Source organism: Typopeltis vanoorti, chromosome 6, assembly GCF_054136105.1.
Source record: "Typopeltis vanoorti isolate ZY-2024b chromosome 6, IOZ_Tvanoo_1.0, whole genome shotgun sequence".
NCBI classification, from domain to species: Eukaryota; Metazoa; Arthropoda; class Arachnida; order Uropygi; family Thelyphonidae; genus Typopeltis; species Typopeltis vanoorti.
In genome coordinates this window covers 5,767,343-5,789,339 of record NC_143554.1, presented here as the reverse complement: position 1 = coordinate 5,789,339, position 21,997 = coordinate 5,767,343, and the positions used below count along the sequence as shown (strand labels likewise).

At 32.7% G+C, this 21,997-nt stretch overlaps 2 protein-coding genes across 4 annotated transcripts in view; one reads left to right on the top strand and one right to left on the bottom strand.

The window, feature by feature from the left end:
• The window catches only part of LOC150105260 (uncharacterized), a 235,239-nt gene that overhangs the window by 162,335 nt on the left and 50,907 nt on the right, over positions 1-21,997 (top strand). The window lies entirely within an intron of this gene.
• LOC150105259 (leucine-rich repeat flightless-interacting protein 2-like) overlaps positions 439-21,997 on the bottom strand; it is a 308,848-nt gene continuing 287,289 nt past the window's right edge. For all 3 annotated transcript variants that reach the window (XM_090394023.1, XM_090394022.1, XM_090394021.1), the window contains 3 exons: positions 17,865-17,944; positions 15,035-15,139; positions 439-9,961 (listed from right to left, as the gene is read on the bottom strand). In XM_090394023.1, the coding sequence (XP_090250149.1) occupies positions 9,854-9,961; positions 15,035-15,139; positions 17,865-17,944 (293 nt within the window). In that variant the 3' untranslated portion in view covers positions 439-9,853. The remainder of the gene's footprint in view (positions 9,962-15,034; positions 15,140-17,864; positions 17,945-21,997) is intronic.

Below are 21,997 nucleotides of genomic sequence, written 5' to 3'. Positions count from 1 at the left end.
CTGTGATCTTCAGTCTTTCATCAAGTGTTGAATTCCTTTCTAATATCTTCATATTAGAAAGGAACCAATACCTACATTCATGCCAATTTATTTAATCAGTAGCATCTCAGAAATATATATACTCTAAGACTACCAGAAAGCTATCAAATAGCACAGTAATTTTGGAAAAAAAGTGTTAATAGGAAGCTGGAATGGGAATACTTTATCATTCACACCATATTATGATGGTGCGAATGAGAGAGCATGCATAAGCAATGCACAGAATAATCACATTTTTAAAACACCAGTAAACATATACATGTATATTCGTTTATACTATTTAGCTTCAGTTATCCAAGAATAACTTAATATATAATGGATGAGAGAATCAAATAATGTAAGTATAATTATCTCACTTGTAAAGTGTATAAATGTGTAGTCATAAATTAAAACACAAAATTAACAGGTATAACAAATTTATTATTGTAATAAAAAAGGTCAATACAAATGATGGATTTTATCCTGTTTACAAATAGTATGCCATATTTTTGGCAATTTCAAATATTACAAGTAATAAAAACAGTATCCAAACTGGCACGCTTACAAATTCTAACATTATCTGCAATGTTCTCACAATAAAATAATTATATACATATCTAGAAAATTAAAAACTACTTACAAATAAATAAATCATTTTGCAACAATCCTAATATTCATATACCTGAGTCAGAAAAAAAAACTTTACAAAATCAAACATCTTTTATCACAGTAATCCCAAGATTAAATTTGCTTTTAAAAATTCAAAATATATTAATTATGCATTGTCTTACATATAAAACGTCGCCATTCAGTCATATGAATAATAATAAAATTTAAGAAGCAATCTTTAATGCTTCATAAATACAAAAATTCGACTAGGAAATGCAAATTTTTAAAGAATATAGTTGTTTAAAGTTCTACTAGAAATTTTTTATTCATAAACAAATATCAAAAAGGTCTTACTAAACTGCTATGCAAAATAGATTTTATTTTTTTTTTTTTGCATTCATTCTTTCACATACTGCATTTGGGAAGTAAATTACTTATAATCATAAACCTTTCCCATACTGTAATAAAAGTATATCAAATATAGCCCAAATTAATTTTTTGTAGCCCACTGCATGTTTATGAAGCTAAGGAACCATCTTAGTAACTTGAATTTATTTATTTTTTCTTGATGCAGCATACGATCTTTTTAGAAAAATGTAGGAGATTAAAATGTTATTGTTAGAACTGCAGAACAGTAAAAGGAAGGTTGATAATCTGTCACCATATTCCCACGCTATCAACTGGAAGGCAAGATTGTTTAATGAACAGTCTTACCTTCCAGTATTTAATAGATAGCATGAAATTCAAAACCATTCACTGAAGAACTTGTTTTCAGCAGGTGCATTTCCTGAATCGGTTCTAAAGAGGACATATGAAATTATTTTAGTGAGCAATAAAAAAGAGAGAGAAACTGACTTTTGAAGTCACAACTGCTCTTGACAAAAGTACAAATACTGTTAATGTTGTGTGCCTCTGAAGAATTCAAATTCATAACTGTAAATATAAGCATGATAACCACCACCCATGGAGATTTTTCAATTGTGTGATTGTAGTTTCAGAAAAATATGATTTAGTATATTTGATTTCTATAGTGATGCTCCTTCAATGACTAGGAACAGAAGCAATTTTCTGGCTCACTTACATAACATATAATTTGATCATAACTATATAATCTGCCATACTATGTGCACATGTTTCAGCCAGCAATGATTTCCATCATTTTAAAAAGTAAGTTGGAATTTACAAAGCTGGCATGCTGTACTGAAGTTCACTGGCACTTTTGAGTTTTGGAAACTACGATAGTAATTATTTACCTTAAAATGAAAAGATACACAGTTAATAACGATAACATCAACTAGAAATAATAAATCTTATATTCAGTATTCAGTTATAGTTTTCAAGAAAAAAAGAAAGTTAAGGATCCTTGGTTTTCGCATATGTCGCCAGACAATTCATTGCAGAGTGTAAATTGTATAAAAAAAAATAGTACATATCTCTGCAAACTACTATTTTCACTTAGGATAGGCAATAAAATACTGAAAAAGCTGATATAGCAAAAGCAGCATTGAACTTTCTTGTGATTGAGATGCTAAAAGTTATAAATTGAAAATTTCATGCCATCAGATTTTATTTTTACATTACTGTTGTTTTTGCTACTTAATGATAAATTATTAAATGAAATTTCAGAGCAATAAATATGTCAAAATTTCAAAAACCCACTGCCTATACTTGCTGTGTTTTGAACAAAACAAGTCATGTATCACATTAATATAATTAAAAATTGTCTTAAATTTATATGTAAATATTCTATTCAAGTAAACAATTTTTTGAACCATTAATAAAAACAATGAAAACAAAATTATTGTACTGTATCAAACAAAACTGAAAAAATATATCTAAAATAAAATCTGTTATATTAATAAATTATTACAACTTTACAAGATGAAGTTTTCTTTGGTATTTCAGAAAGATAGTGGTTTTCATTTATGTAACATATCTTTGTAATAACTCCAGAAATTAAGAAAGTAGCAAACAAGTCATCTAGTGAATAATGAGATGATGTTCACATTGAAATGATGCATTTTTATGATTAGTGCTTAAACTATTATGAAGGGGCAGTCATAGTTTAGGAATGACTGTTTCTAAATCATTGACCCCACACCCACGACTGCTTCATTTTATTCCGTTCAAAAAACAAAGCCCAAATCAGATAAACTTTATATCCCTCTCAATGCAATTGTGTGTGTGTGTGTGTGTGTATGTGGGCAGAAATAAAGAAGTAATCTGTTGATTTTTGTGAAGAACGCATTATAGCAAGACTGTTCCAGAAAACAGAGGTTAGTGAAATGAAAGATGAATAAGAGAGAGAGTAGCAGGTTCTGGTGAGTTAGGCAGAAATGTAAATAGATGTTGAGCAGCTGTCATGTTACCGTAAGTTTAGCAATAATGGATGCCATTTCTTCTGAACACAACCTATAGAAATATCTACAGAAAAGACAATCAGAAACTGACCATCTAAGAGAGAGAAAGAGGAATTTGGTACACCATGTCAAATATGAGAATAGTATTCTAAGGTGGAGGCAGATTTGGTGGCTGAACAGATAATTTCCTGAATGAAAAAGAATTACAAGTTTTTTGGAAGTTGAGAATGCTACAGAAATGTGTTTCATGACAGGAAAAGAGAAAGTATCACTCGGAAAAGAGAATTCTTGGCTATTCAGCTGAGTATCGTCAAAAGTAAAGGGAGGTTGTTGGTGCAAGCAAGAAGAAAAATTTGTGGTATGGAAACATAGAAGGAGGCTAAGTTGTCATCATCCCATAGAAGGATGGTATGGACATCTTGAAGCTTGATATGCTTGAGCACCAGGAATAAAGATTGTAGTCATCCTCTAGACTATGGATAGGGTTTAAGGACAGTGAGCGAAGACAGTTTATGAAAAAAGAGAGGGTTAGTGAAATAAGAGTCCTGAGGGACACTTGTATCAGTAGGAAAACATAAAGAGAGAGAGAGAGCACCCTCAACCATTGCATGCAGTGATTGACCCAAGAGAAAACTGGCAATCCAATTATAAGGGTGGATGGCAGTTTGCTGAGAAGCCTTCAGTGTCACAAGGCAACAAACGTTTCTCCAAACCTTTTCATGGCATGTATACAGAAGTGGATGATGAAATATTGGTTGTCTTAACTGGTGAAATTCATATTATTAGTGGTAATTGATAAGTTGACTGTTGATGACCCTCTCCATTACTTTAAATGGAACTGAGGTGAGAGCAATAAGTTAACAACAGATGCTTCTCTCTTTTTTTTAAACAAACAGGTTGGTCAGTTCAGGAGCAAAGTTGGTGGGATATCGTCAGGACCAGAAATCATTTTGTAATTAGATGGTTAAAAGTTCTTCTGCCCTTTCTGGTAGACCACAGGATACATGTGGTGCAATGTTCCAGGTACATGGGAGGTCATTTGTCTTATATCAATACAGGATTTGGAAGAGAAAAATAATGCTCAATAGTCTGTTTTACCTTTTGGTAAAACAAACTATTGAGTTGCAAGGGTGTCTTCTAGATAAGGGATAGAGAGAGAGGTGGGAGTAGATGGGCAGAAATTGTACCTGACAGCCTTTGCAAGGAACCAGAACACTGCCATTTGTGTAAGACAGAAATTTTCTACATGTAACTCTTACAAGGTCAGACTTAGTTTTCTTAATGAGTGTTTCAAAACTAAAGAAGTCATCTGTGTAGACTGCCAATAAAGTTAGTTTTTGTCTCTTACGATGTGCTAGGCTTTATTATTATATTATCTAGAATGATTTTAATCTGTATTGTTGCAAAAATTATATGGACACTTCCACATTAATATATATCAGCAGTAAACCACATGCCATGAGATGTGCTAAGTAACTGTCTACTATGCTGGAAAGAGAATACAGCGTTGGATTCTTTAACCATGAATCCAACAAAAATGTCACCAGAGGTTGATATGTTCATCAGTCAATTTTGTGCACAATTAAAGCATCTGAGATTAATGCTGGCTTGGTTGGCAAAGTGCTCAGTGTGTGTTTTTTAACCTATAGGGCTTGAATCCATTGACAATGGATGTTTATGAATGTCTTTAGGTGATGAGGCCAACACTTGTTTTATCGGAGCCTGAAGTTATTTGGAAAAAGTGCTCTGTTATTTAATAATAATAAAAACATGGCCAATGTCATTAAAAGAAAGAAATGGTGGTGATGAAAACAAAGAGTGTTGTGCACACTTTCCATTATATACGAGTCTGTTCTTGAGCAAGAGTTGAGAAGCCAGAGGTTTGTGGCAGAATATGCTGAACTCCAAAACAACTGACTGGTTTGAATTCTGTGATGCAGACTCCATGATAATTGAAATATGGATTTGACAAATAGTAAAGTCAAGATAGTTATGGAGGAGGGGGGGGGGGAAAGAAAGCATGTCAAAAGTTCCAACAAGCAAGTGAGCATGTATTTTAAGGGAACACAAAGAAGCAGTTTGCAAAAAAACAGCGATGGGAAATGTAGGAGGTAAATAAATACCAGGAAGGAAACAAAAAATTTTCTTAAGGCTATTGAAAAAAGCTTCAAAATGCAGGAAACATTACTATAAAAAGATATAGATTGTTAGTAGAAAATATTCAGGGACTACGAAAAAAAACCATCAAAAACTTTGAAATGTGGGAAGGCAAAGATGATGCATAACCAGATATGGAAAAATAAGATTGACAGGGGCTGCACTTCATAATTCAAAAGGCATGGTCAAAAAGTCCAATTCTCTTTAACTGCAGTAAAGTTCTCAGAATATCTATTTCTAAAAAAGGGAAATAAAAAAACAATGAACATTCCAGGGAAAATTTATGAAAGCAAAACTAAGAAGAGACTTAAGACAAATTGGAGGATTGACTGGATTATATTTTTCATTTTAAAACAAATAGTTGAGAAATCATGGATCAAGCAATACATCTTAGAATTCAGAGGTACAGGTAGCATTACAAATAGTTTTGTACCAGTGTTATACAATCTATATGGATCACATTATGAAGAAAAGTGGCATTGAACCTGATTTTAATCTCAGTTCTTTACAGGATTAAGTTACAGGATCTGTCAGGACTCAAACAATGTTTGAGTCCTGACAGATGTCAAACTAGAGAAAAACTGTCAACAGGAAGTTAGTAATAACTAACTTTCATTTAGTAGGGAGGTCAAAATATAAAACCCAACAATGTTTGAGTCCTGACAGATGTCAAACTAGAGAAAAACTATCAACAGGAAGTTAGTAATGACTAACTTTTCATTTAGTAGTATCATGGTATCCTGTACACTCTTTGAGAGTACATATCAGGAATGTGATGATGACCTATTTACAGAAGCAGATGTTTCCATAACAGGCACAGGTTCTATGTTTTTAGTAGCTCATTTGTGACACCTGCATTGCTACTTTCGAATGTGTTTCAAGCAGTTTTACTGGTTAGTTAAATACTGTCTCCCTCATCTTAATATCCAACTCCAAACAACTGATTTAACCCAAACAAAACACCAGTCATCAATGCTGCTACTTACATTAAAAGAAATAGACTAAATATCTAGATTGTTACATGTCATAATTAACTACTTAACAGATATTTGACCTTGTAACGAAAGAAAACTATCAGCTCACAAGCATAAGAGATATCAGACATACACACATGTATACAATATGAGTTCAAAATTGTGTGATGGCTCTGTAGGGTCATGGACAATTCATCGCAGAAAATGTTATTTGCTAGAAAATTGAAATGATATTGCATTGATATTGATATATATGAAAAAGTAAAATGCAGTGCAAGATAAATTTCACAAAATATTATTTTATTATGTATCTACTGCATGGTTAGCCGAGTGGCTGGTTGGAAAACATCAACTGATATCCAAAATTTACATATGCCTAGGAGAGGAGTGTCCTAAGTTCGATTCCCGTCGCTGACATGAGGAGCTTAGGATCTTTCTCAGACATAGCCAAGTTGGCCGGTCTAGGGCGAGGACTGCAGGGTTTTTCCGCCTGCAAGCCAGCCTTGAGAACATAATGCTTCTACAGACATAGGATACACTAGGAACCACCTTATCCTTGTATAACAGTTGTGGTTATAAGGAATAGAAACCCTCAACACCATAAAGGTAAAAGAGGGAAAGATCTATGTATTATTTATTTAGATTTTCGTAATATTTTTATTCTTATACAGTGAAAGTAAAATTCTATTGATCAGTGAGTTTCCTAATTTCTGTTTCATCTTAAAAAGGTATAAATATTCTTTCTTACTTTGATAAACAGGTTCTGTTGATGGAATATTAATATTTACAAAACTGGAATAGAGTGGTTTAGGGAGAAAGGACACCATATTTAAGAATGTTTATTATGCAAACTGTTTACTGTTTTTCGTGCACATAGACATCCATCCAGATGTGATATATATATATATATATATATATATATATATATATATATATATATATATATATATATATATATATAGTATATGCATGTTTTATCTGAACTAATTCAGAAGATGAGGTGTTTCAGTTACTGAATACACATGTATTTTGAAAATAACTCCACATTTCCAAATTAGGAAAGATATGTTTACGCTGTTATCGTTAACAGAGCTAGTTTAAGATCGTTGGTGCACTTTTTGAGTAATTATATTAAAGAAAATGATAATAAAATTATGTAAATCAGTACTAGCTGAATTGCCATCTGCAGCTGCAATGCTAGTCTTTACCTTTTCCTCCAGTGCTAGTATTTTCAGACGAAGAAATTCATGTCTCACCTAATAATAATTACAAACATCTATGTATTGCGAGTTTCGAATCCACAGCTCATTGAGGGTAGGTACACTATCTAGTCGGTTGTTCATCATCACGGTTTATTTACAATTTGTAAATAGGAAAACAAACTAAATAAACAGGAATAATTATTATTATTACACACCTCCAGGGAGTCCAAAGACTCATCGAGGGAGGGCACCTGCTCTACAACTGTCTCTGCCACTCAATCCACCAACTGACCACAACTACACCAACACCACTAGTATTTCCAAGGACAATCACAAACATCCATGCCCACAGCGGGATGTTTGTGATAAGAAAAAGTTAATTAATATATGTAGCTTTCCAGGCATCTCTGTTTTGAATCAGTTGAGTTATTGCTCGTGGAGAGAGAGAGTATCTGTGCTGATAAGGTGGTTAATATACTACCAGAATTGTTTAGTTGAGCTTCCTCTCCATCTTTGTCCATTTGAGGGGAGGTGTATAAAAATAAGATGTCAAATTATGGAGGAGGATGTCTCAGTTGATATCTGCATTGGGTTTCAATCAAGGGTTTTTGGTTTGCCTCTTCTAAAATACTGGAATTATCGATATGATCCTTCCAAGAGTAACCGAGTAAAGGTCTTAAGCAGGTTGTATTAAAGCTATTAATGATTTTTATTGTTGCTTTTTGGGTGGAACCATTCCATGTTTCTCCACGATACAAATTAGGCTTTACAAAGCAACCTCAGAGGTTGCTTTGTAAAGCCTAATTTTTGTTTCCAACATAATGAGGGACAATTTTGATATATTTCTTAGATTGCTGTGTTGATTGAGAGTTTATATTTTCTTAATAATATGTCATATACACTATTATTTATATTTGAGCCAAAGTATTGGAAGTCTCCTACTTTTTTCCTAAAACGCTGATTGATGGAACCTTGTACTATATTTGTGAGTATTTTAGTTTTGTTTCATTTAACTGTCAATCCAAATAGTTATGCAGCTTGACATAATTTGTCAACGTGTTGTTGTGCCTTGGTTAAATATGAGTCTATTAATACCATATAATCTGTAGCTGAGGTTGTTAACGACATGATATTTCTGATTACAGTTTGCTTTCGAACGGTTCACAGGAGAAGTAATTAATTACGTATTTCACTTTGGGAGCATCTATCTATATATTTTTTTTTTCAGTAAAAAAGACTAAATATAAAATTTCTTAGTGTCATTAAATACTAGTATTGAAGCAGCAGATTTACTTATGCTGATTTACATCATTATGATAGCATTTACATAATTTTATTATCATTTTCTTTAATATCTACTCAAAATTGCACCTATGATCTTAAACTAGCTCTGTGTTTAGACATCTTGCACGGTGCGACAGCAGCATGCAAGATGTCTTTACTAAGCAGGAAAAGTCCAGTGATTTTCAAAATGTACATGTATTCAATAACTGAAACACATCACACCTGGATAGATGTAAATGTGCAGAACAGAAAAACAGTGAATGGTTAGAATAAATATTCTTAAATATTGTACCCTTTCTCCCTAACTATTAATAGAAATAATTGGAATATGTAAATATGGTGCTCTTTCTCCGTAACCATCCTATCCCAGTTTTGTAACAATTAATATTCCATCTACACAGCCTGTAGTAAGAAAGAATATTAATAACTTTATACGGAATAAAAAAAATTCACAACACTAAGTATAATCGAAAGTATCTGTGCTGATAAGGTGGTTAAATATACTGTCAGAATTGTTTAGTTGGCCTTCCTCTCTGTCTTTGTCCATTTGAGGGGGGTGTATAAAAATAAGATGTCAAATCATGGAGAAGGAGGATGTCTCAGTTGATGTCCAAGCCAATTAGATAAAATATTTCTTTCTTTTTTTCATATATAGGAATGACATGAAACATGATTACAAATTTTTTTGCGATTAATTGTCTGGACACTGGCTCTGTATGTATATCTCTTGGCCTTGTGTCCATACCAAATAAAACAGTAATTATCTCTAAATGTATTCTTCTTCTGTTAAATATGAATGATAATTAGCATTTCTATACTTATAAAATGCTGCTACTTAGTTCTGAAATCAGTAATCTGGCTCCCCACCCCCAAAGTCATAATTCATTTTGCCACTAATTTGTTGAGGTGGGAGAGTTTTAACATTTTTATCGAGTTATGATTTAAATACCAGCTAGCACGAATCTTCTTTTTAAGATTATTTTCTTGATAAGTATGAGATCTTAAGCCATCTCTGTATTTATGATAAAAAAAAGAGGAACATAATATTAATTAATACAATGGACCATATTTGTTAACATTCAATTTAAAACACTAGCTTTTCATATTTGCTTCTTGCATTCTAAAAATCAATGATATTTTGCAGTGAGAACATTGATAATTTAGTTCTGGACTATTATTGGCTTAAAAAATTTAGCACCTTAATTTATTGGCACACTAAAACATTTGATACCTTTTTTTTACAAAGATACTAGCTTTTAATTAGCACATTCTTTACAGTCTTTAGCTTATCAACTCTTTTCTGCAAATGAGCATTGGCTGTATCTAGTTCCTCTATTCTGGCCTGAGCTTCTCTTAGCTAAAATAAAATTATTTATTCTATGTAAATTACTTATTTGAAAGCATTTTGAAATTTCAACTTTAATAGAAAATAACTTCTTTATACATTCAGCTCAACTATAATAAACACTTATTTTTAGAGGTACCTGTAGCATAGTATAGTTATTAAAAGAACACGTAAGACCACAGTAAGAACTATTCAATTAATAAGGTACAGATATTTCATACTAAAACTAATAGTACATCTTCAGTGTCACACGAACAGTTATAGGAATGGAATACAAGTAACGAACATTCGGTGGAGCACCTATTAAAATACAGTTGTTGCTGCGTGCTAGGGAATGATAGATATAGTTCTAGCACAACACAGTATTAACACTACTCATAATTTGCAGTGGGATAAAGCTATTCTGCTCCATAGATGCAGGTTCAAATATGAACGTCTTTTAAAAGAAAGTTGTGAAGCTATTTTACACTGACCGAATTTAAATCTAAATGATTGTCTCTTTCTCTTGAAGATCTGGGAGACTTTTATTTTATGTAATTAATAAAAAAGCCAATTATCTTAAATATTAATTAATTAATATTTCTATCATTTCCTAGCACGCGGCAACAATTGTATTTTAATAGGTGATCTACCGAATGTTCGTTACTTGTATTCCTATAACTGTTTGTGTGACACTGAAGATGTACTATTAGTTTTAGTATGAAATATCTGTATCTTATTAATTAAATAGTTATTACTGTGGTCTTATGTGTTCTTTTAATAATTATAATAAACACTTATAGCGAATTTGTCTATTATAATAACCAACTATGAAAAAATTCCTAGGATCAATGCTTCCAAGGAAAATTACCATGCCAACCATCCATTACAATTTTTTTAGTCTCTAAGTTTGCTATAGTGAGAATTGACTGGGTATTTGCAAAGAAATGATATTATCTAGGAGAATAAGGAAACATCATCCCTTTGTAGATGTGGTAAAAACTACTGCTTTCTGTTTAAGGATATAGGTTTGAATCCAGTGTAAGTGCAGCCGGTATATTTTCAAAAGCCTGCTGTTCTAGACATGATCCTTGAGTTTATAAGGCTTGTTCTTAAAATGAAAACTAGAATGCCTTTGTTCTATATACTGAATTTCTTCTGTAACTTTTTTTTTTTTTTTGCAGCTGTGCTGAATGATGCTATTCATCCATTTTACTCCTACCTGATTTATTCTACGAACCATGCACCTCTTCTAATTCTCCTTCCTTTTCCAGGGAACTACTCCAAATTGCTTTGGAGTAGTTCCCTGAATCCCAGCCTTGTGAAGATCCACTCATACGATGCATTTTGGTGACAATGCTGCTTTGAATCAACCAATGGGCAGTATTATTATTATTATCTAAGACCTCATCGAGGGAGGCTGTAAATTACCCAACCCAGCTATCATACCTACCCTTGAATTCATTCACACTAGATGCACTCACTACCCGTAAGGGCAAATTATTCCACTCACTCACTGCTCTCCGGGAGAAAAACCTAGCTCTTAACCCTTTTTTGACTGAGAACAACCTTAACTTCCATGGATGCCCCCGTGTTCTCTCCCTGCATTCCATATAACGAAAAATTTCATCATTTGAAATGCTATAATACCCATTCAAAAGTTTATAGACCTCTATCATATACCCCTCTTTCACCTGTTAACCAGAGTCTGTAATCCACATACTCGCAATCTGTCCTCATAATCTAAATCCCATAATCTGGATATGATCTTTTTAACTCTTCTTTGCACCCTTTCCACAGCTTCTTTATTCCCTTGGAACCTGTATTGGTTCATTTTATTGGCTCAGTTTATTTACAATGTTGCTTATAACTGTTATTTTATTGTGGTTAATAATGGCAGATAAAATTCAAGGTAAGAGTGTTGTTGCTCCAGTGAAAAGAAAACTTGTAAACCTATTACATTACATGCTAAGATTTAAATTTAGTGATGATGAGAGAGGTTGCAAGCTACTTGCACTTGAACTTTCTTGCACTTTGTTATTTAAAAAAAAAAAAAGTTAGTTCTTAGTGAGTGAAAAGTGCTACACTAGTTAATACTAAAGTTATCCATAAATGGTAAAGTTATCCATAATACTAAAGTTATCCATATCTTACTGTTGAAATGGGAACTTTTCATGGTAGAATGACAGAATTGGTTGGTGTGTTCCCTTAAGCCAAGCTATTCAGAATAACGTTTTCATTTATGAAAATTATTCCAAATTTTTTGATTGCAGTCTGACATAAATGCTTTATAGATGCACAGTATGACTACTTAAAACCATTATTAAACCATTACATGCATGTGGGGGGGGGAAGAAGGCAGTAACTCTCATTATATGATGATCGTCTTGAACCTAACATGTTGTATGACCAGGGTATGCCTTTACTCTGAAATCCTCAGTGGCTACATAATTTCCCTTTTCTTCTCGTGACATTATGGGATACTTAAAAATCGAGACATAAGTGGAAAAACATTATAATAGTAATTAATGACAGAAGTCACTTGCATAAAATTGTTTATTGGTAGAATTTTCACTGTTTCATAGCCATTTTCATTACAGCATAACCAAAAACAACAATTAAATTGAAAGTACATGATGTTATATGCACTATCAACTATAGGAGAATAACAGAGCAGATAGAAAGAATAGCTATGGTGTCTTCCATTTCCCCTACTCTAGCTGATTACTTTATGGAACATTTTGAACAATATATTCTTCATGAATTTCTTGAGAAAATTAATTCAGTAAACCCAAGAATCCAATTTATCTTGGAAGTAGAGGATAACAACATCATCTTTTTCTGGGCATTCTCATTCTTCGTCAAATAAATGGCATCTACAATTCTCAGTATATAGAAAACTAACTGATACTGCAATACATTGATTCTTCTCACATTCACTGTTGTAAGAAATATAGTGTAGTCAAATCTCTAGTCAACAAAGATCATAAAATATGTTCAACCGATTCTCTTCTGAACAAGGAACTGTATTATAAGAGCTACATTTACTTCTAATGGTTATAATACAAAAACTATCTGAACTAATCAATTATGGCCTTCATCGTAACCCTCCTCAAGAAGAAGTTTCCAGAAAGAATAGCAAGTCTTAACCAGATTGGCCTATAAGTCTCTTTTCCGTCCAGTTTGTCAACTAAATACTTATTTTCTAAATTTTGGGAAATTATCCTAACTAATACTCATCATTCATGTGTTTCATCATAATTAATGATTTACATTTTTTTTCTTTATCAATTAATGTAGATGAAGTTATTCTCCTGCAGTTGAGAGCAGGAGCATATATAACATTACACACTTTCAATTTGTTGTTCTCTTCCTGTAATGTATTGAAAATGGCTAAATTTTCATTATTTAGAATTTAAAAATTCTAAATATGTGACTTCTGTCATTAATTAGTATTACAATCTACCCTATGTCCAATGAGCTGATTTACTGATGCAAGTAATTCACACATCTCACTCCCTGCTCCCCCAGCATACACTAACAATTTACTATATACTAGCGGGGATCTTCCCTTCTGACCCCCCCCCCCCCGAATTCCGGACTGGTAGGCCGGTTCTCAAATTTTGAAGACTCAAAAGGGGGGGTCCGCTCCCCCAGACACCACCCCCCAAGTTCCAGACTGGTAGGCTAGTTCTCCTTGAATTCTGATGACTAATTTTGAAGACTGGAAAGGGATCCACTTCCCCTGAGTTCTGGACTGGTAGGCCGGTTCTCCTTGAATTCTGATGACTCTAATTTTGAAGACTAAAAAGGGGTTTCTGACCCCCCTGGTGCATACAGCCCCCCACCCCCCCCCACCCCACGAGAGGCCAGTTTAATTCTGAAGACTCGAAAGTGGGGGTTCGCTCCCCCAGGCGCCAACCCCCCCCCCCTGAGTTCCGGACTGGTAGGCCAGTTCTCCTTGAATTCTGATGACTCTAATTTTGAAGACTGGAAAGGGATCTGCTCCCCCCCCAAGGTGCCAACCCCCCCTGAGTTCCAGACTGGTAGGCCGGTTCTCCTTGAATTCTGATGACTAATTTTGAAGACTAAAAAGGGGTTTCTGACCCCCCTGGTGCCATTCCCCTCCAGAAAACCAAAGGCCTTATCTTTGCTCTGAAGGAGGATTGGGCCAATTTGCCTCAAGAACTCCTGAATCACTTGGTGCTAAGCATGGTATGGCATTGTGAGAACTGCAATGCAGTTTGGGGTAGACATATTCCATACTGAAATGTCTCTCTGCAAGCTCTGTACATTAATTCCTTAACTATGTCCTTTCTTTTAGTGTTACACAGTGATCAGCATTCATTTTTGAAATTATGGACTCTACAACCGTGTTAAAATAACACAGTTGTAGAATCCATAATTTCAAAAATGAATCCTTAACTATGTCGTTCAGAAATTTATAACTTTTGCCCAAAATGTATTACAATTTTGATTTGTATAACATAATTTATTAGTATGCTATCAATAAATTTATATCCAGATTTGGCCGTAGTCATGAAATTTTTTCATTGCCAGGTAAAAAATGTACTTTGTGCTTAGGTTTTTGGACACCAGTGTATATTTTTTTTAGTGCATTTGATAAAGGTTTCACTGGCCTGACAGTTGTTTCGAACTGGTGGGTTCTGTTCAGAGACCAAATAATATGCTAAAGAAAAAGAGGTTTGTATTCTCATAAGCTCTCTGGGCAAATTTTTGAAACTTTCAAAGTTCCTACATACACTGGGCTTTGAAATAACGTTGGACCTTTCATGTCCACTATGATTATATAATTTACATGGTCAAAATGAAGCTATGTGGTTCTTTCTTTTGATAGTTTGTCTTATTGGCTTTTATCCCACACTAGATCATTCCACATGCACTGCCTCCCTCAACTCTTCTAAACTTGCTGGTTACAATGCTTCTGTTATATTAACACCAACCCTCTTACGGCCTTCTCTATCCTCCCTGAAGATACCCTACTATCTAACATTAACTAAATGTTATCTGTAGAAAATTTAGAGCAAAACTGTACATGTAATTAAATTTCAGGTGTCATACAGTAAAACTTCAAAAGATACATACTTCTCTAAGTAGCTTTCTTTTTTCTGCTTTAAGGTCATTTTCTACTAATTCAGCACCTTCTGCTGATTCTTTAAATCGTGATACTTGTCCTTCCAATCTTGCTACCTATTAAAAAAAAAAAAGAAATGTATGAGAAAGTGAATAAGTATCAACTGCAAAATAATGAAACTGTTCAGTACAGGATTAAGTTTTGTCATTTTATTATTGCTGAGGAGCCTAAGCAAGTGGTTCCAACTATGAACATACTCTGTCTCATAGTTATGTTTGCTCAAAATATTCAGCTGTGATAACCCCTTCATCTCCTCCTAAAGCTGCATGAACATTCATTCTACTTCCTACCCCATAAAGCATTTTTTGCCCAAGACAAGATATTGATTCATATCCTGTCTGGGAGAAGAAATATTTATGATGGGTTTTCAATTAAAGGTGAGTTATCTGGTCACATACAAAGAAATCAGATCAAAGAGTATAATGTCAAATTATACTCTTTGATCAGATTTGAGTATAAATGTCTTTATACTCAAATCTGATGACAAATTATTTGACCATGGAATCATAGCAACACATCCACCATATGACATCAATTATCTTATTATATTATTACCAAGAAAGGCCTGTAGTATTTTTAAGTTAATATAATATTACATTCAACAGTTGTAAGTGAAATATGGAAACTGAACATTTTAAATAATTAATATCTGGTATTCGATTTACAGCAGTGAGCAAATATGCAAACAAAACATTCACTATGCCACTCACTAAGTAGTACAGATAAATGAGCTGTCAAATAGCAATCCTAATAGCATAGCCATACTAAAGGTTTAAATATGGCTGTGTTGTAAAAAAAAAAAAAAAAAAAAAGTCTCAATAAAGAAATTTCATGATTATCCCCCCCCCACACACACACAAAGTAGAAATTATCTAAATTGTTGCTATTATGATGTTTAGATGAGGCTTTAATACATTCAATAGTGGGTGCACTGACAAATACATGCCAGCATGGGAAATTGTCAAACATGTTTGCATATTGAGGGGGGGGGGGGGGCTGGGAAAACTATTCTTGAAAACATCAAGAGGTGTAGATGTCCAAGTCAGTAAAAAATAAAAAAAATAAAAAAAAACCCTCAAATCTCTGAACTTTCAGAAGAATGGAATGAAATCAACTGTGTAGAGCAAATAATGCTGTTCTCTTCTCCAATACCACACAGACATAAACAAAACAAAGCAGAGGTTTTATTTTAGCAGTAAATTACAAAAACAATAACTGATTTCAACAATCTCATATTCTACAATGTATGAAGAAAGAAAGAAAGAAAGGGCTGCTTGAATTTTCAGAGTTTCTTTCCAAGAAATGCAAAAAAAGCTTCTGTAATATTTTTATTTAATTTTATTTTTTGAAATCATCTGAGGTAAAAAAGTGGAATAAGATTATTATTTTCCTGACCTCCATGCAGTTACAAAACTTATTGTGGGAGGTCATTACTATTCAATACAAAATACCAAGAAGGTTTATGTAAAAAAGACATGAAAACATCATGAATCAAGAAACATGGTTGTTTTATAAACATAACAATGAGTGTAGCATTCTGTTTGATTTATTCTCAATTGCTGTGGAGGAGGAAAATAAGAATAGAAACTCAATCCCTCAAATTTAACATTAGCATTCAGCACAAGTATATAAAATCACTATAAGTTCAATGAACTGGCTAATAATTCAAACGTGAAAATTCTTCTTTCCAAGGAATCAAGTGGTCCCCTCCCACCCTTTTTTCAAAGAGATGTTTTATTAAATTTAAAAAAAAAACTTCAGTTTTTTTTTTTTTTTTTTTTTTTTTTTTTTTTTTTTTATGTTTCTGCATTCATCTTATTTGGAAAAAATAAACAATTATAACAAACAAAAATGTAACAATTGCATTTGTTTTCTTTGTAGGTCATGCAGTATTATAATCATAAAATTCAAATCTTATTAGGTATACAGAAATCAACCAAGTTCTGTAATTCATCTGAAAAAGCTTGAAATATGAGTGAAAAGAAAGAAAAAAAAAAACAGCCTAATTTTTTTTTTTTGTTATGTGAAATCCCAAATATGGACATTCGGAAAGAAAGCATGCAAGGCACAAATAACACATAAAGAAATAAAATGAATAGCAAGAAAAATGTTATTCAGCAAAATGATAACTGTTAATAATAAATGCAGTAAATAAGTTGGTGCACCAACAAATTAACTAGGAAATGAAAGTTTATACTAAGAAACAGAATTTTCTTTCATTTATGTAGTACATAAATCAGTGATATGTATTAAGCCTTAATTAATTTGTGTAATTACTGGAATCTTTTAAAAAGCAAAAGCAAGCAAACCAGAAAGCAAAAAAGTCTACATTATGAAATTTCTCGCTGTAACATAGTGCAGATGACAAAAAATAGACCTTACATGTGAATATTTATAGTTCTGCATATAAATTAACAAAATAATTTACTTTGGAAAGTTAGAATAAACACTGATATTGCACAGCTAAGTAGCCAAAAATGAGAGCTACTGCTATAAAACAAAACAAAAGATAAAGGATAGCAATAGTGTGATCCCATAATTTGTACTCATAAAAACTAGCTGTCGAAAATTTATTTTAATACTGAGTGCAAAATATAAGTTATATATTTTGCACCTAACTTATATAGAATTTCATCACTATGAAATTCCATAGTGGTGAATTTCAAGGTGTTCTTATTGTTTTATTACCATGCATACTTCTCATATATAAAGTGATGGCTAATGTTAAAAATCAGTAATGAAATTCATTACACAGTTTAAAAAATAAAAAAAAAAACTTACACAGCCCTGCAATGTTATAATGTCCGTTTCTGCCTTTTTGAGCTCATATTTATATTCCCCAACTTGTTTGTTGGCTTCTCCTAATGGAAGAGAAATATAAACACAAGTTATTATCAAACTAAAATTACCATGCAAGATGATTTTTTTATCTTAATCAAAACTAAAATAAAGTAAAAATAAAATAAACCTTTACATTTCAGAAATATAACATAACATGGATTTAAAAGTCCACTTGTATGGTGTTCAAGAAATTTTAAGTTAAACTACAAAACTATTTTTATGCAGTAAATGTGATGGGTTTTATTTTATTTTTGTGTGTGATTCCCATCCACAAAAGTTTATAAACTAGTACATTTTATATTATTACATTTATGTATAGTACATTTTGTATTATGGGTGGGCTAAGGATTTTTTATTTTTTGCCATTTTTAGCAAGTTTATATATATATATATATTTATATAGTGCAGAAACCTTGCTCTAGAGACCAGACATGGAACTTTTTCAACTATTCCAAGCCAATGATTTATATTTTATGTAGTCTGGAAACCTTGCTTTAGAGACTGACCAAACATGTAACTTTTTCAGCCTCCCACCCTCTCTTAAAATTTCTATAATACAGGCAATTTGCCATACTGTGAGCATTGTCAGATTAATACAATATTACAAATCACCAAGAAATCTAGATCAAATTATTTTTTAGGAATTAGTTGAATATGGGCTAATTCTTAATCTTCGATATAAGTTATGATTTTTATTTTTATTTTTATTTTTTTTTTATAAGGCAGAGAGAAAGAGAGGATGATGCAAAACAGAAATTACCTCAGTATTAAGCTTCAAAATGAATGGAGAGATATCATCAGAATTGGAGGATTTAAAAAAAAAAAAAAAAAATTCCAGATTAGGTGCGAATGTCTGATATCCTTCTGGTGATAAATCAAAGGCATTATTAATTTGTTGTATGCTTGGAATAACACTGTCAGATTTATCAATATGAAAGCTGTAAGAAAAGCAAAAATACAGAAGACTGGCTTGAGCACAGTTGGAAAACAATACAGTATGAGTATCATACTGTAGTGTTTTGAGTATCATCTGGATAAGACTCCAGAACATTTCAAAATCATTTCTGATGATTATATGCAAAGAATGCAAGCTTTTTAGCATAGGCAATAAAGGAAGCTGGGAATTTTGATTAAAGACATGGACAACCAAAGCATAGATAAGACAACACAATTTCATGTAAAAATCATGGGGAAATAAATTTTTCTAAAAAAAAAAATAAAAATTACGATGCAATTTTATGCACTACAAGGTGTGGTACAACAGCTGTTGGCTAACACTTTAAGCATTTGTAGCAAACCTTCAGCTAACACATGATTAAATATCAGTAGCCTGTGTTCAACAGATGAGTTAATGTGCATATTGTGAGTGCAAATTTTTATACATTGAAACTGACACAATGAAGCAGAGAAAAGCAATAAATATCCATGCAAAGAACAGTAAAATTGCTGTAGAAACACTCAAAATAATACAAAATGTATAAAAATGATGCAGTCAATTCCATGAGGGGGAGGCTGTGAAAGACTATCTTAGAAGTAGCTGCCCTTTGAAAGCATGTACAGATGAAAATGTTGAATCTGTTTGTCAACTATTAGGTGAGGATATTTGCACACAAGATTTGTTACTCACTCTGATGACAAAGTAGAAACAGGATTTGGTCATTTTGTATCAAGACCTTTGAAGAATGGCAGAAGAATATTAATATTTTTTGGAACAAATTTGTTACTGGTGCCAAAAGCCAAGAAGCCCTGTTTTCAAAAATCTCAAGTGAAAATGATGCTAATTGTCTATTTTGATAAAGAAACATCACGAATCTGACTCTAATAGTCAAAACGTCAATGTGAAATTTTATAAAGACACTTTTGCATTACCTACTACAAAGAATGAATCGAGTGAGACTGGCATTGTACCAATCCAACAGTTGGTTCCTGCATCATGACAGTGCATCTTCACAATGCTGCAGTTGTGAAGCAATTTTTGGCAAGCAGGAAAGTAGTGCACTTCACCACCCACCCTACTCACCAGGACTTGCTCCAGCTGATTATTTTCTTTTCCCAAAATTGAAATTTTCATTAACACGTTCATTGCCAAGCTGAAAATTGGAATTTCGTGTGGTGGCCAATTTTTTTTAATTTTTTTATTTAGTTTTTATTGTGCTCAAAATAAGTTAAATATATTATTTATATGCTTTTATTATTATGTACATAGGATTTATGTACATAATAATAAAATTTATGTACACTGTGCGCACTGGCTAACATAAACAATAGACAATGGCTGGCGGCCATCCCCACTCCACGAAAGTCGATCCCTTCCCTAGTGGCCAATATAAATATTATGCGCCGTTTCGCTGTGGCCACTATACTATTCCACTTAGAAACTTGATAGCAACGTCCACGCGATAACGCGTGATCGGCAATGAATGTGTTAAAAGGTCATCATTTCCAAACACTAAATGAAATTAGGATGCAGTTACACAGGAGCTGAAGAGCATTCCAAAAAAAAAAAGTGTTTCTGGATGGCATCAACAAATTGTCTAAACACGCAAACAAGTGCATCAGTTTATGAGGTGTCTACTTTGAAGTGTAACCTAAAATTAGCATAGTATATTCATTAAACATTGTTTTATATCATCATCAAATTCCTGATATATACCCTACTTCTGATCAAGAATTTTCCTTGAAATTAATCTGTTATAGGTCAAGACTCCAACATCAGATCTTATATTTCTGTCTTTTAAGGTATTTTAACTGCATCAATCCACCTACATCTTGGTTTTCCTCTGAGATTTTTCTGCAAAAATTCAAAAGAACAGTAGTTTTGCTGATCTTTTCTCTTCCATTCTGTTTAAGTGACCAGTGACTGTGTCACCTGAGATTACCTCTACTAATACATTCCTGAATGCTAACAATGGCAAGTTCTTTCCTAATATCCTAATTTTTAATACAATACTGCCATTGACCATCTGTTCATTCCCCTAATATTTCTTAGAACTCTCATATCTGCAGTTTACAGTCTTTGATCAAGTATTTTATTTCTAACCCTAGCTCTCAAATCCATAATTTAAAATTGGTTTTGTATACAGTTAATTTATTGTTCTGAGTAATTTCTTTCCTATTCTGTATAAATTTATTCAGGTAACTTTCTACCATGCCAAATTTGTTGATTCTATTTCCATATTTAATTTACCATCTTCACTAAAAACTGTGCCTAAGTAATTGAAATGTTTACTTATTCTAGGTTCGCTATTCAGGATGTATCAGTTGTTTTCCACATTTCTGTCCATTTTTATCGTCTTTGTCTTATTATTCCTGTTTTTCATGCCAAATTTGTTACAACAGTTATTCAGTTGAGTTAGGGAATCCTCCATACTTATACTGGATTTACTTATAAGTATAATCATTTGCATGAAGTAGAGCGAAGATTATTATATCTGATATCAAAATTGCATGAAGATGCTAATATTGATATCAGATATAATACCACTTTCCTTCATAATGTGATCCATATAGATAATGAATAACAGTGGGGATAATGTGTACCCTTGTCGCACACCTGATTTATCATCAAACCATCTTCCTGTATCTCCTTCAATTCTAACAACTGACTTACAGCTCACATAAAGATTATGTACTGCTTGATATAATGTCCCATTTACACCATATATAACTGTAGAATTTTTGAAGAGTGCTTGGCACCTTGTCATATGCTTTTTCCAGATCTATGAAACTTAAATACAAATTCTTGAAATATTCCCAAGATTTCTCAACCTTTTGTCTTAAAGTGAAAATCCAATCCTGATAATCTTTATTTGGCCTATATCCAGCTTTTTCTTCACTAAGCTTTTCTTCCACAATCTTTCTTAGCTGTTTTTCTCAAGTATACTTGTATAAATTTTATCAGGAACACTCAGTAGGGAAATATCTCTGTAAATCTCATTATTTTATTTCCCTTTTTATAGATGGGTTAGTACTATGAGAGCTCAACTCCAATCATCAGGAATACGACCTTCTGACTAGGACTTCAATTACACAGTACAGCCACTGAAAAACTTTTATGCCTCCATGTTTTATGT